Raw genomic sequence first — 14,647 nt, forward strand, 5'->3', positions numbered from 1 at the left:
TGCAGAGTAGTCATGAAGCTGTGAAGCTAGGCCATTTATATGCTGGAAGCTGGAGGGTGTGGGTGTGGCAGCAGTGACTTCTGGCAGCAGTGGCATCTGGCGCTCTGGGAGAGCTGTAAGCATGCCTCATATAGTGTGCCACATGGAATTTTTGTTGCAAATCTTGTAGCTCTCAGGTTCAATAAGTGCTAGCAGCAATGTGAAAATGAGATTTTTTCTTTCTCTTTCTAGGAGTCTACTCGGTAATTTTCCTAAATTTTGTGACTTCAAAAGTAATTTCCCTTGTTCAGATTGTGTCTTGGAGCACTTGCTTCTTCCTTTCACATTTATTTGTGTCTCTCCTTTTAGGCACAATAAAGACATTGCCCTGGTAAACTTAGCAAATGTGCTGCATAGAGCGCATTTCTCTGCTGATGCTGCTGTTGTGGTTCATGCAGCTCTGGATGACAGTGACTTCTTCACAAGCTATTACACTTTGGGGAATATATATGCAGTGAGTATAATGTTTTGTTTCCATAGGCCAGATTGCTGTTATTCTGTTTCTCTCCCCTGCCCGTTTTCCTTCCTATTTCTTTCTCTCTCTTTGTTTTTCAAAAATCTTTCCTTCTATTGGGGGAAAAAGTTTTTGTTTCAAAAAAAAAAGAGTGGAATTGAAGAAATTAGGTTGGGAAAACCCCTCAACAGAATAATGTGAATAATTGACCTAGTTTTTTGACAAAAAATAAGACAAAGTAAAACATTTAACTTGAGAGAAATATTGAATTTCCTACATAGTACACTTCTTAGGACAGCAATATCTTCCAGTTAAGCTATCTGATAGCATGCTTTTATGTTGAGATATGGATCACTTATTAAACTAGTGCTCACCGCACAGCGAGACCTAGGTGTGAGATAAAGGACTTGGGCAGATGTAATCAGACTCTGGCTAATGTCTTTCTTCCCTTTGTGTCTATATATGTGTGCTTGTTTTTGTCTCTTCAGATGCTTGGGGAGTATAACCACTCTGTGCTCTGTTATGACCATGCTTTGCAAGCCAAACCAGGATTTGAGCAAGCTATAAAGAGGAAGCATGCTGTTTTGTGTCAGCAAAAACTTGAGCAGAAATTAGAAGCTCAACATAGGTAATTGGGTGAAAACTTTTCATTGAAGTGCTAGCACCATGGGACCTTAGATTTAATCTGTGTAGGATGATAGCAGTTTTAATTTGTTCAGTAGAATTACAACAATGACCCTTCACTACTACTAGTCTTCTCCTTTTTCTCCAAATCTAGGAGGTTTAGTCCCAGTCAGTGGTGTCACAGAAGAATCTCTAGTGACCTAAATTCCAGGAAATAAGGGTTGTTTGCAGTTGATGCTGCCATTTCATTTGACTTTTATGAAGTCACCCAGAGGGAGGAGAGATATGGCCGAATACTCTGTATATAGTTCCACTGCTTGCATTTTTATTTCTGGAAAAGATGCCAATGTGAGATCATCAACACATGCTGTTTTTGCTCTGGTTCCCTTTTGACTCGCAGGGTCAGTTTGTCACTTTGTCCATTAAGTGCCATTGAGAGACATTTTCGACCTACAGTTAAATCAGATTTTTGTAAGTTTAAAGTAATGGTATTCTATTGTACACACACAAGTAATTGCAAGTAATAAGATAACTTAAGAAACATAGCTTAGGGGCCGGGCGGTGGCGCTAAAGGTAAGGTGCCTGCCTTGCTGCGCTAACCTTGGACGGACCGCGGTTCGATCCCCCGGTGTCCCATATGGTCCCCCAAGCCAGGAGCAACTTCTGAGCACATAGCCAGGAGTAACCCCTGAGCGTTACTGGGTGTGGCCCAAAAACCAAAAAAAAAAAAAAAAAAAAAAAAAAAAGAAACATAGCTTAGAAGTGAATCTCTTAGAGATTAGTCTCAATGTTTTAAGTCTCTTTTAATCTTAAAGATTTACATTGAGATTTAGAGCTCAGTAAGCTTAATGGCAGCTTGCATATTTTTTATGCTTCATTTCTATTATACCTGATTCAAACTTGCCTGATTGAGCTTCATCCAATATGTTCTTAATCACAAAACTGGTTCTCTTATATAGTCTATTCAGTAACTTTTCCTTGATTAAATCATTATATTCTAGATAATTAAGATTTTTGTTACCTACTGAATGTAATCAAATTAAGCAAATTTATAATTGGGTGATAGAGAATATTCCTTTCCCTTTTTTATTGTTTTCTTGTTTTGAGAGCGTACCCAGTGATGCTCAAGTATTACTTCTGGCTCTGCACTCACTCAGAAGTAATTAATTCCTGGCAGGCTTGGGGAACTATATGGGATGCTGGTGATCAAACCCAGCTCAGCCACATGCAAGGCAAATGCCCGACCCACTGTACCATTGCTTCAAGAACATTCCTTTCTAAGCCAAGTTTCTATATGGATTTTCCTTCCTGTATAAATCAAGGAGTTAGAGTGTGACTCTAACTTTTACTCTTTTGTTCGTTTTCATTTTGTGGTCACACCCAGCAGTGTTCAAAGCTTAGCCCTGCCTCTCCACTCAGGGCTTACATTTTCTTGGAATGGGGGTTTGGAGTAACCCAGTGATGCTCAAGTGTTACTCCTGGCTTTGCTCAGAAATAGCCCCTGACAGGCACAGGGAACCATATGGGATGCCAGAATTTGAACCACTGTTCGTCCTGGATTTGCTGAATGCAAGGCAAACGCCCTACCGCTGTGCTATCTCGCCTGCCCCTCAGGACTCATTCTTAATGTTGCTCAGGTATATGTGGACCATGGATTGAACCCAGATCAGTTACATCAAGGCAGGCACCTTACCTGCTTTACTATCTCACTAGCCCCATGTCCCTCACTCTTAATCTTGTCTTCAGGCAGAGTCAAAAGAAAGACTTTGGCAGAGTAACTAATGCCAACTTTGTAGAAGAAAGTAAAGTGGTTAAATATGTAAAATTGTATGGTTTGGTGTTATTTACGTATCGTTGACATCAAAAAGTCCAGCACTTCATTTAGTGTCAAGGGAGTCATTGTTGGGGCTGGACACTAGTACAATGAGTTATGTTCTTTCTTTGCATGTGACTGGCCTAAGTTCTATACCTGGATCTCATGTATTCCCCTGAGCACTGCGAGGTATGTCTGAAAAGCGAAAAAAAAAAAATCATATTTAAGGGGAGAATCTTCCATAATATTTTTGCTCTTAACTTTTACTAAAACAATACATTTTTAGCTTCTTTATTCTTGAACGTGGTAGTACAGTGGTTATATGTTAAAAGAAAAAAAATTAAGCAGTTATTATTGAGAACCGGAAAATAGATGCATTTGACTGGTTTTCTTCAAATTAATTTGAAAGCTACTATAACTTTCTCCTTGTGTTAAAAACTATTAAGATCCCTCCAGCGAACACTGAACGAGTTGAAAGAGTATCAGAAGCAGCATGACCACTACCTGAGACAACAGGAGATCCTAGAAAAACACAAGTTAATTCAGGAGGAGCAGATCTTACGAAATATCATTCATGAGACCCAAATGGCAAAAGAGGCACAATTAGGTAAGTGTGTTTCTAATAAAATGAAGACAGAGGGGAGGGGGGAAAAGAAAGAGAAAAAAAGAAAGAAAATAAACAAATAAAATGAAAACAGGAAAGATGATGCCTTTTCTCCGGTCCTTGCTTTCATGACTCGTGCAACCTTGACTGTCAAAGAATGTCATTGTCAGCAGCTTTCTAATTGATGATCTAGTCTCCCTTTGTTATAAATGGTGGCTCCTTTGTGGGCCATATATTATTGGTACTCAGAGTATACTTACAGCTCTGTGCTGAAGGTCACTCTTGGCCATGCTTGGGGTATTGTTTGGTGCCAGAGAACAATCCAGGGTGTCCTGAATGCACAGCTTCCCAACCAATTAATTGGGCTACCTGTTCAGCTTTTAGGAGTCTTGAGAATAGTCTGCTGTAATCATTAGCAGGCATTCCCTTATCTAAATACTCCCTGTGTAACTACGCTGCCAGCCTCTGAAGGACATAAACTTAAATGACTTTTCTTTTTGGTGTGGGCCACACCCAGTGGCACTCGGGTTACTCCTTACTCTGCACTCAGAAATCACTCCTGGCAGGCTCGGGACCATATGAGATGTTTGGGATCGAACTCAGCTCAATTTGGGTTGGCTGTGTGCAAGGCAAACACCCTACTCACTGTGCTCTCTCTCTGACCTCTTAAATGACTTAAACTCAGAAAACCCTGTTGGCATTGCCGATTTTTCATTAGTCTTGTCTCCCTTTTTGACTCTAGGGAATCATCAGATATGTCGCCTGGTCAATCACCAGCATAGTTTACATTGCCAGTGGGACCAGCCTGTACGCTACCATCGAGGCGATATCTTTGAAAATGTTGACTATGTTCAGGTATGTGTCTTGGTCTCTCCTATTTCTTACCAACTTTGACATACCTTCGGATGATATCGCTTTCTTCCTGGGATCCTTTATATACTGAATCCCAAAAATGTTTGGTTGTTATGTAAGGTTTTTAAGGATATTGTTGTTGAGGTCCAATTTTAGTGCAAATACTCAGTCCATAATGGAAGGTAATGTTTTACAGGTATTTTCATTTGTGTTTGAGTCTTCATCAATATGGAAGATAGAATTGTGCTTTCATTTCTAGTTAGATTTTTTTTCTCATACTCCAGTGGCAGTTCGATTGACAGTTGCCAACAGCATATAGTCCATAAGAAAATGCTGCCAGGGTATACTTTTAAAGTTAAAAGATTAGATTGTCTTATTACTGGTGTACTTTCTGAGTTTCTGTCACTATTTTTGATTTTTTACTATATTGGGATAACTCTTTATTTTTGTAATGTGAAACTTTTATTTTCTAGTTTGGTGAGGATTCGTCAACCTCCAGTATGATGTCTGTGAATTTTGATGTTCAGGCCAATCAGAGTGACATCATTGATTTGGCTTCCCCAGTAGCCCATTCCATTCTCTGGATCTGGGGCCGGGACTCTGATGCTTACAGGGTAAGTGAGCCGAGGATAGTGACATTATCACTTAAAGAGCTCTTAAAGTAAGTGGTCTTCAGCCTCACTGATGGATCTGACTCCTGGCACTGTTCACCTTCTTTCAGAAAATGTTTATTAAATTTCTGTTAAATAGAAGACATTCTGTAAGGTACTCAGTAAGACCCAGGGTCTGTCTTTAGTTCATTTTTACCCCAGTCAAGTGGAGCAAATAGACATCCTGATTTCAATTTAGAGCCTTAAGCTCTGAGTAGAGTTACCAGCCATAATAAGTCTCTAAACTTGAAATAAGTGAATATTTGTGGATATTTCACTTACTTAAATAGCATTTTTTATTTTATATCCTCAGCACCAGGCTACTTACACCTACTGTACTGTCCATCTGGCCCCAAAGACTACATTTTTTGTGTGATTAAATTTTCAGTAAATCAGGCTTTTATTTTGTTTTGTTTACTGAATAGGTCACACTTGGGCAGTGTTCAGGACTTACTCCTGGCTCTGCACTCAGAATTACTCCTGGTAGTGCTTAGAGGACTATAGGAGAAGTCAGGGATTGAACCTGGGTTGGCTATGTGCAAGGCAAGTGCCCTACCCACTCTTCGTCTCTCTAGCCCCTGTATCAAGCTTTTATTCTGATGTAGCTACTTAGAGTTTTTTGTTTTGTTTTTGTTTTTGAGCCACTCCTGGCATTGCTTAGGACTTACTCCTGGCTCTGTGCTTAGGAATCACTCCTGGTGGGACTTGGGGTCCATATGTGCTGCTAGGTGGTCAAACCTAGGTTGGCACATCAAGGCAAGCACCGTACCCACTGTACTATCACTCTGTCCTATTGATTTAATTAAAAAATAGTTAACTTGGGCCAGGAGAGATAGCACAGTAGCGTTTGCCTTGCAAGCAGCCGATCCAGGACCTAAGGTGGTTGTTTCGAATCCCGGTGTCCCATATGGTCCCCCGTGCCTGCCAAAAAAAAAAAAAAAGTTAACTTGGTTTTTTTTTGTGGGGGTGGGAACAGCACCCAGTGATGCTTATTTCATGGTTTTCAGTAGTGTTGATATTTTTGCTTTTGGTGCACAAAGTTGCTGCACTTCTGTCACCCTTGAAGTGCCAATAAGCTTCTACCACTGCCTTGGGTGAGAGGTGCGCCTCTCACCTTTTCTTTATTTTCACAGTGTCTTCTTCATGACCATCAGGTGATGGCCAGCAGCAACAGGTGCCACATGGTTTTTGTTTCTTTTGTGGCACAAAAAAAGAAGATTCACCGACGCTTCTTCCCCAAAGCCCAGCCCAGCCTTGGCTTAGGCCTGCTCCATCCTAAGCCAGCCTATGGTAAAGCAGATAGAATTCCTAGTTATTAGACAAATAACCCTAATGAAAGAGAATATTTTTTTTAAAATACCACAGAAAGAATCCGCGTGTATACGTGCCTGTGCCTGCGTGGGGCCATATGGGGTGCTAGAGATATAAGTCTCTACTACCGTTCTGCCTCTCCACTCTTCAGCTCCTACATTTTTCTTGTTTTGGGGGGTTTTGGTTTTTGGGTCACACCCAGTGGTGCCCAGGAGTTACTCCTGGCTCTGCACTCAGAAATCACTCCTGGTGGGCCCGGAGAGTTAGCACAGTGGCGTTTGCCTTCCAAGCAGCCGATCCAGGACCAAAAGTGGTTGGTTCGAATCCCGGTGTCCCATATGGTCCCCCGTGCCTGCCAGGAGCTATTTCTGAGCAGCCAGCCAGGAGTAACCCCTGAGCACCGCCGGGTGTGGCCCAAAAACCAAAAAAAAAAAAAAAGAAAAGAAAAGAAATCACTCCTGGCAGGTTCAAGGGACCATCTGTAATGCCCGAGATCAAACCCAGGTCCGTCCTGGGTCGGCCACATGCAAGGCAAATGCCCTACCCCTGTGCTATCTACCGGCCTTCTACATTTATCTTAAGGTTACTCCTGTTGTCTGGGTAGATTTTTGTTTTTTAAAAGTTCACTTACCATGTTGAATATATACTCCAAAGAACTTTCTCTTCCTCTGATAGGACAAACAGCATATTCTGTGGCCTAAAAGGACAGACTGTACAGAAAGCTACCCTAGAGTCCCCGTCGGTGGGGAATTGCCAACCTACTTTCTACCTCCAGAAAACAAAGGACTCAGGCAAGTGGTGATGGATTTGGCAAAGTACTCGATTCTGCATGGTTGTCAGTTGGCGATCAGTGACAGCACCAGGCTTGGACTTGAAAGGTTAAGTCTTTATCTTGAAGTCACCCAAACTGTGGAAATATGAATGTTGTTCCTTTTTCTTGTGCCAGGATCCACGAACTCCACAGTGGCGATTATTCTTCCGAAGAAGAAGCCCAAACCCCTGACTGTTCCATAACTGACTTCAGAAAAAGCCACACCCTGTCCTACTTAGTCAAAGAATTAGAGGTTCGCATGGATCTGAAAGCCAAAATGCCAGATGACCATGCTCGAAAAGTAAGGCTCCCTTAGGCTGCTGTTCGTTGCCGTCCATACCGGGTGATTTCACAAAGCCTCTTAGGTGGAACAGAAGCGTGGACAGCCAGCAGCTGTCATGCTTGACGTTTATGAAGCTGTGGGAGCTGGTGAAGACATTCAGACGTCAGCCGTGCTCGAGGGGGAGTGCCAGGAAAGTGGTTTTAGTGTTTCCTGGCCATGCTTACCCCCAGAGTCCATTATTGCCACCTCCTCTGCGCTTTCGGAAGTTTGAGTGGGTTGGCAGAGGAAAGATTCTCTTTTCTTACCAGCTATGTTGTGGCCTTACATACAATCCTTAGAAATCTGGATTTGATAACTACTTTGCAGACATTATGAATGATCTCTGTTATGTTTACCTTAATTCTTGTTGTTCGTGTATCATTAGGAATATTTTCTTATGTATATTGTAGATACTACTCCATGGATGCAAAGCAAAAAAAAAAAAAAAGTAACTTTTTACAAAGAAAAATGGATAATCACGATGACCTCTGTTGGGTTTTTTTTGTTTTTTTTTGTTTTGTTTTTTTGGTTTTTGAGTCACACCTAGCAGCGCTCAAGGGTTACTCCTGGCTCTATGCTCAGAAGTCGCCCCTGGCAGGCTCAGGGACCATATGGAATGCCGGGATTCAAACCACCGACCTTCTGCATGAAAAGCAAACGCCTTACCTCCATGTTATCTCTCTGGCCCACGATGACCTCTTTTAAACTTAATTTCAAAGTCTTATTAAGCCTTTGCTATTCATTCAATATTCAGAAAACATCGGCTGTACCAGGGAGATTGTACAGGGGCTAGGATGTATGCCTTGCTTGTGCCCAACCCAGGTTTTATTCCTGGCACCGTATTGCCTCTAGCATTGCTGGATGTTGCTCTGTAGGCCCCATGCATACTGGGGTGGCCCTAATTATTTGCAAGCAATAGAACCCTAGTTGCTTTCCATTCTTGAGCACTAAACTCCTATTGAGTATTTCTGGAAGTGCCCTTTTCCCCATTTCCTTCCCTGAGCACTGCTTGGGAGGCTCAAAAGCACACACATGCACCAAAAAAGGGCATCTACTAAGGGAAGAAAAAATTCCCCAAATACCAAGCATATTTAAAAAATGCAAAGCTATATGGACCCTACCTTCAAGTTGTTATAGTAAGAGAAATGCTTTTTCAATGCTTTCCTGTGATTAGGTTTTATTGCAGCAGTTTTACATGCTGCTGTCTTCTGAGTTATGGGTTGTTTTATTTGTTTCTTTGTTTGTGTTTTTGATGGGGAGGGGTATATTTTCTGTTGTTGGATTTGTTTTTTCTGGGTCCCATTTGATAGTGTTTAAGGCTCTCTCCTGGCTCTGCACTCAGGAATTACTCTTGGCAATGCTCAGGTGACTTTATGGTATGCCAGGGAGTAAACCTGAATTGGCTACATTCAAGGCAAATGCCCTACCTGTTATACTATATTGCTCAAGCAGCCCTTCCTGAGTTATTTCTGATTGGGTTCTAGGTTCTTGGATTTCTTTAGTTGGGTTTGGTAGGTGGCCTGATTGTGTATGGGGCTATCCTTGTCTGAACTTTTTGAATAAAAGACTTTATGACAGAATTTTAGCTGGTATGTAGGTGGCCTCACTGTAATACATATCTAGTCAAATTAGCTGTTCTGGTGGAGCTAAACTACTGCATGTATTTATATTTTCACATTTCTCTTCCTTGTTATTTTTCAATTGAGTCCATCTTCATTTTGATGTTTGCAGATTTTGCTTGCCCGTATTAATAACAGTACTATCCCAGAAGAAGAAATTGGGTCTTTCCTATTTCATGCTATTAACAAGGTAAGTCATTCTTGTCAGACATCTGAACTTTTAAGTTTAGTAATCATAGTTAGATGTTTTAAAATATATATATTTATTTAGGCTCAGCATACCGATTCTCACATTAACTGAAGTATTGGGATTTTATTTATTATTTTTTTGCTTCAGCCAAATGCTCCCATCTGGCTGATACTCAATGAGGCTGGACTCTACTGGAGAGCGGTGGGAAATAGCACCTTTGCCCTTGCGTGTCTTCAGAGAGCTTTGAACTTGGCTCCACTTCAGTATCAGGACGTTCCTCTTGTCAACTTGGCCAATCTTCTGATTCACTATGGCCTGCATCTCGATGCCACTAAACTACTGCTTCAGGCCTTGACCGTCAATAGCTCAGAGGTGAGAGGGGGTGGCTTAAAAAAAAGGTTGTTTTAATAAGAGCCACAGTTGAGAATGCTCAACTATAGCCCCTTGTAGCCCGTTGTAGCCCCATATCTGTGCACAGGGCACCATGTTGCACAAGGGATGAATTTAGGGTTTCCCACATATTGGATCTAGGTTCCACAACTTGAACTAAATTCCCAGGCCCTGAGGTGGAGTTGTATTGTATGTATATTTGTAACTCCAGACACTGTAGAAGAGGATTCAGCTCCATGCCTGTAATGAGTATTTGAAATCATTGATTTGATGTGGCTAAAGTGGTGGCACAAGCAGTAAGGCATCTGTCTGCCTTGCCCTCGCTAGTGTAGAATGGACCGAGGTTCAATCTCCCGGCATCCCATATGGTTCCCCAAGCCAGGGACGATTTCTGAGTGCATAGCCAGGAGTAACCCCTGAGCATCATTGGGTGTGGCCAAAACAACAACAACAAAAATGAAATCATTGAGTTGAGATTGTGGGCAGGGGAGTGAGAAGAAAAGAGAAAGGATGATAGAACAAAGTGTATGAGGAGTCCAGTTCACATGAAGATTTGTCCTTAGTAAATGACTTCATAAACTGTTTTCTTAATATCTCCAAAGCCAATGTCAATATATTTGTAATCCAGAGATGTCACAATCAATGGGGATTCTTTGGAGTGGAATAAACTGGCTCTATACTCTCACTTAAATTCAGAGTAAAGTTTATAGTTTTCCCTTTTAGAATGGGGAAAGGGACACACCCAGTAGTTTTCAAGGGATACTCCTGCCTCTGTGCAGTTCTCATGCTCAGAGAATTGAGTTGTTTTGGGGATCAAACCTTTCCATGCACCTTCCATGTGCAGAGCATTCATTCTTCCTACCGTTACTATCTCTCCAGCCTCTTCGTTTTGAATTTTTCTAGGGAAAGTGAAGACATTCTCATGTTTTGTTTTCAGAGTGAAATTTGCATATTTTAAGAAAATAAAAGGTTTATTTTTTGATGATTTTTTTATTTTGAATGAAAATTATAATTACATTTTTTAGAAAATTACTTCAAATAAGAATATGAAGCTGCTAAAAATATTCAGAATGCAGGCTTTTATTTTTATGTCAGTACTATCTCTTACTCATCACAATAGGAAAGCTGCTTAATATTATACTTTTTTACAATTTAAATTCAAAGATAACTTCATACTAAACCACTCAGAACATAATTTACAGCATGGGTAGGGCATTTCCTATCTGGGACTTGTGTAAGGGCTGTAAAATCCCATAGTCTGGCCCTGGGTCGTGATGGGGAAGACATGTCTGCTCTATGTTGGCTTCTTTGGATGTTCTGCCTATATTGGATGGCCAACAACTGATAATGCTAATATCTAGTGGTCCTTGGCAGAAAAATGCCCCTGGTTTAAAAGTTGTTTTGATAAGAATAGATACGTGGGGCCGGGCGGTGGCGCTGGAGGTAAGGTGCCTGCCTTACCTGCGCTAGCCTAGGAGACGGACCGCGGTTCGATCCCCCGGCGTCCCATATGGTCCCCCAAGCCAGGAGCGACTTCTGAGCGCATAGCCAGGAGTAACCCCTGAGCGTTACCGGGTGTGGCCCAAAAACCAAAAAAAAAAAAAAAAAGAATAGATACGTGATTAATATGCCCTGAATCCCTCCATGTAAACACCACTGCCTGTAGTTCACGAGTTTAAATTAGAATTTCTACGAGTCCATATTTGTTTTTAATACATATTTAAACATCTTTGAAATAAGGATGATGTTGCAATTCATGATGTTATAATCACCTTTTAATAAAACTATAATAAATATATGGTTTGATCATTCCTCTCCCTAATGTACATGTTTATAAATTTTCTGTCCAAAGGTACCTTCAGAAGAGGTGCATGTGGATGATTTCTTTTGGAGGAGGCAATAGTTGGGGCCTTACCAAGGATGCTCTGAGGCTATTTCTGGTTCTTTACTCAAGTTTAATCCCTGGTGTTGTTCAGGGAATTATGCAGGGTGTCTGGATTTGTTGATGGGATACAAGGCAAGCACCTTAACCCTCAACTCAGTCTCCTCCAAAACTAAGTTTTCCAGTATGAAATAAAAGATTGTCTGTTTAACTGTTTGCTTGGAAATTTTAAGTCACAATTAGATTTTAAATGGAACGTCACATTGTCTATACTACCCCACCAGCCAGTTTGCCAAAGATTTGCAACAGTTAGTTACTTGTTGCCCCCCTCCTTAGTGTTGGGGACAAGTGTTCCCTGTGGGGTGGGAGGAAGTGGACACCAGCTGAATAGGTCACTCCAGCCAGGTTCTTGTGGATCACTCTGCACTAGGAGTCAAGGCATCAGGCAGTGTTCTGAAGGCGAAAGTGCACCCTGCTAAATGAGAAAATTATTCTGAAATTGCAGTTGTTTAAGATTGTGGTATTGCAAGAATAAAATGGTAAATGTGAATTGGGCTAGATACACTAAAAATAACTCTGTCAGCACCCCCACTCAAGTCTGTCAACACTTGGGAGTGTTTCCTTATCAGCTTTACATCTGTGCAGATATTTCAGAGTTGCCACTTTGCTATGCTGCTGATCCTCAGAATTTTTTTTTTTAAATATGGAACGCTTCACTAATTTGCGTGTCATCCTTGCGAAGGGGCCATGCTAATCTTCTCTGTATCGTTCCAATTTTAGTATGTGTGCTGCCGAAGTAAGCACTGATTCTCAGAATATTTTTTATTTATTTGTTTAATTTTGGTTTGGGCCATACCCAGTGGTGCTCAGGGTTTGTTCCTGGCTCTGTGCTCAGAAATCACTCCTGGCATGTTCAGACCATGTGATATGCCAGAGATTGAACCCTGGTCAGCTTTATGCAAGGCAAACACCCACCCCACTGTGCAATGTTCCATGCTCAAATATTTTAAAGTGCTTAATACTGGGGCCAAATAGAAAAGATAGGGGTTAGGTCTGGAGAGATAGTACAGCATAGGGCATTTGCCTTGCAAGCGGCCAACACAGGACAGCCGGTACCGAGTCTGTCAGGGCCGAATTTTGAGTGCAGGGACAGGAGCAACCCCTTAGCATTGCTGAGTATGAAAGAAAAAGGAGGAAGGAAGGAAGGGAGGGAGGGAGGGAGGAAGGGAGGGAGGGAGGGAGGGAGGGAGGGAGGGAGGGAGGGAGGGAGGATGGAAGGAAGGAAGAAGAGAAGAGAAAGAAAAGAGCGTGTAGCTGACCCCCCACAACCACCCATTTAAATTTCCAGTACTGCAAATTGGTCCTTGAGGTCTGCTAAGGGCCAGTCTTAAACATAGAACCAGAAATAGCCCCTCAGCACTGTGGAGTATTCCCCACACCCCACCATCTCACCAAAACAAAACAAAAATGTTTGTTATTATATAACTTTTTTAGTCATTCATTTAAATAGTTGTAGAAAGGTTTGATGAATTGATGTTTCCCTGTTGGATGGGTAAGTTGCTGATAATGCTTTGCTATTATCAGTAATGCCTTTCTACATTCTAGATATTTTATTTGGAAAGTATTCTAGTAGTGGAATTACAAAGTCAGCATTACTATTTTGATGACATTTTTAGACAAGATTCCAAACAGTGTAAAAGTTAGTATATGTTGCAATAACCACTTTACTTGTATTTTCACTGGACATGAGCAATTGAAATATTTTTACTGCCAGTGTTTACTGAAATTCAAAAAGCTGATCTTTGAACATAGAAAGCTTTTAGTCAAGCCACTTTGCCATTCTTAATGGCTATACTTAAGACCTTTTTATAAGCTTGGTAAAATATATATATATACTTAAATTTATATTGGGATCAGAGCAATAGAACAGTGGATGGATAGGACTCTTACTTTGTACATGGCAGACCTGGGTTCAATCCCCAGTACCTCATACCCCAAGTATCAATACTGGTGAGCCCTGAACATAGCCAGGAGTAAGCCCTTAGCATAACTGTATATGACCCCCCCCCAAATGATTATAGTAAGAAGTGACTGGTATTAACCAGGAATGGGGCTCAAATGGTAGGGTACATGCCTTGTATCTGCAGGGCCTCTGGTTCAATCCCCAGTACCACATGCTCCATCTCCATCCCCAAATTGCAAGATACTAGCACTTCTGGGCCCCAGGTACTTCTTAGTGCCAAAACTATAGCATCATCATAGAATTGGCAGGTGTAAATGAACATGAATAGGTAGCCCAAAACTTTGACAGGGTACCCTAGAAACAGCCAGAAAAACATACTGTGGTAAAAATTTTGTAACTGAGAAAGCCTTCATTCATTAACATTTTGCTGACTTTTCTTCTTCCTTCAGCCCCTGACCTTTTTGAGCTTGGGAAATGCTTACCTTGCTTTGAAGAATATCAGTGGGGCACTGGAGGCCTTTAGACGGGCCTTGAAGTTAACAGCCAAGTGCCCAGAGTGTGAAAGCAGCCTGAAGTTGATCCGCTGTCTGCAGTTCTACCCTTTTCTCTACAATACCACCTCATCTCTTTGCAGTGGTAAGTAAGCAGCAAGCAAAAAACCCAGCTCCACCAGCCTCCATCTCTGATCAACAAAACCCAGAAAAGACTTACTTCGTCTTCCCCCCAACTTTATAACTGAACGTGGGTAATTCAAGATCCGTAGGGAAGAAATGTCATTGCTTATTCTATATATGTCTTTGGGTATCAAACTTAAAGTCAGCTCCAGAAATTGGGTTGAAAAAGTATCATCGGCTGGGTGGACAAGGCGTACCTGCTGTTTGTGTTTTCCCTCTCTCCCTCTCTCTTTATAAAGATGAATCTTAGTGATACAGGATATTTTTTCTCCCTCTGAAGGTAAACTTGTCTACTGAGATCTGAAGTCATTTTCTAGTGGTCATTCACTGAACCGCAGCTCCTGTGTTTCCATGAACATGAAGTAATAGCTCTTGGTTTTCTCTGCTTCTGCTCCCAGCCAAGTGTGTGTACACATGTTATCCTCATAAAAGTAAAGTTATTTGCAGTC

At 41.4% G+C, this 14,647-nt stretch overlaps 1 protein-coding gene and 1 non-coding gene across 2 annotated transcripts in view; one reads left to right on the top strand and one right to left on the bottom strand.

Annotated features, from left to right (window-relative positions):
- The window catches only part of TTC17 (tetratricopeptide repeat domain 17), a 146,669-nt gene that overhangs the window by 55,745 nt on the left and 76,277 nt on the right, over positions 1-14,647 (top strand). Inside the window, exons 8-17 of the mRNA XM_049780704.1 lie at positions 349-493; positions 982-1,121; positions 3,377-3,537; positions 4,277-4,389; positions 4,860-5,000; positions 7,023-7,138; positions 7,294-7,459; positions 9,212-9,289; positions 9,437-9,661; positions 13,974-14,160. Of these exons, the coding sequence (XP_049636661.1) occupies positions 349-493; positions 982-1,121; positions 3,377-3,537; positions 4,277-4,389; positions 4,860-5,000; positions 7,023-7,138; positions 7,294-7,459; positions 9,212-9,289; positions 9,437-9,661; positions 13,974-14,160 (1,472 nt within the window). The remainder of the gene's footprint in view (positions 1-348; positions 494-981; positions 1,122-3,376; positions 3,538-4,276; positions 4,390-4,859; positions 5,001-7,022; positions 7,139-7,293; positions 7,460-9,211; positions 9,290-9,436; positions 9,662-13,973; positions 14,161-14,647) is intronic.
- LOC126019727 (U6 spliceosomal RNA) lies at positions 12,259-12,365 on the bottom strand. The gene has a single exon (XR_007499353.1). It is a non-coding gene; the product is annotated as a U6 spliceosomal RNA (small nuclear RNA).

This window comes from Suncus etruscus, chromosome 9 (genome assembly GCF_024139225.1).
Source record: "Suncus etruscus isolate mSunEtr1 chromosome 9, mSunEtr1.pri.cur, whole genome shotgun sequence".
NCBI lineage: Eukaryota > Metazoa > Chordata > Mammalia > Eulipotyphla > Soricidae > Suncus > Suncus etruscus.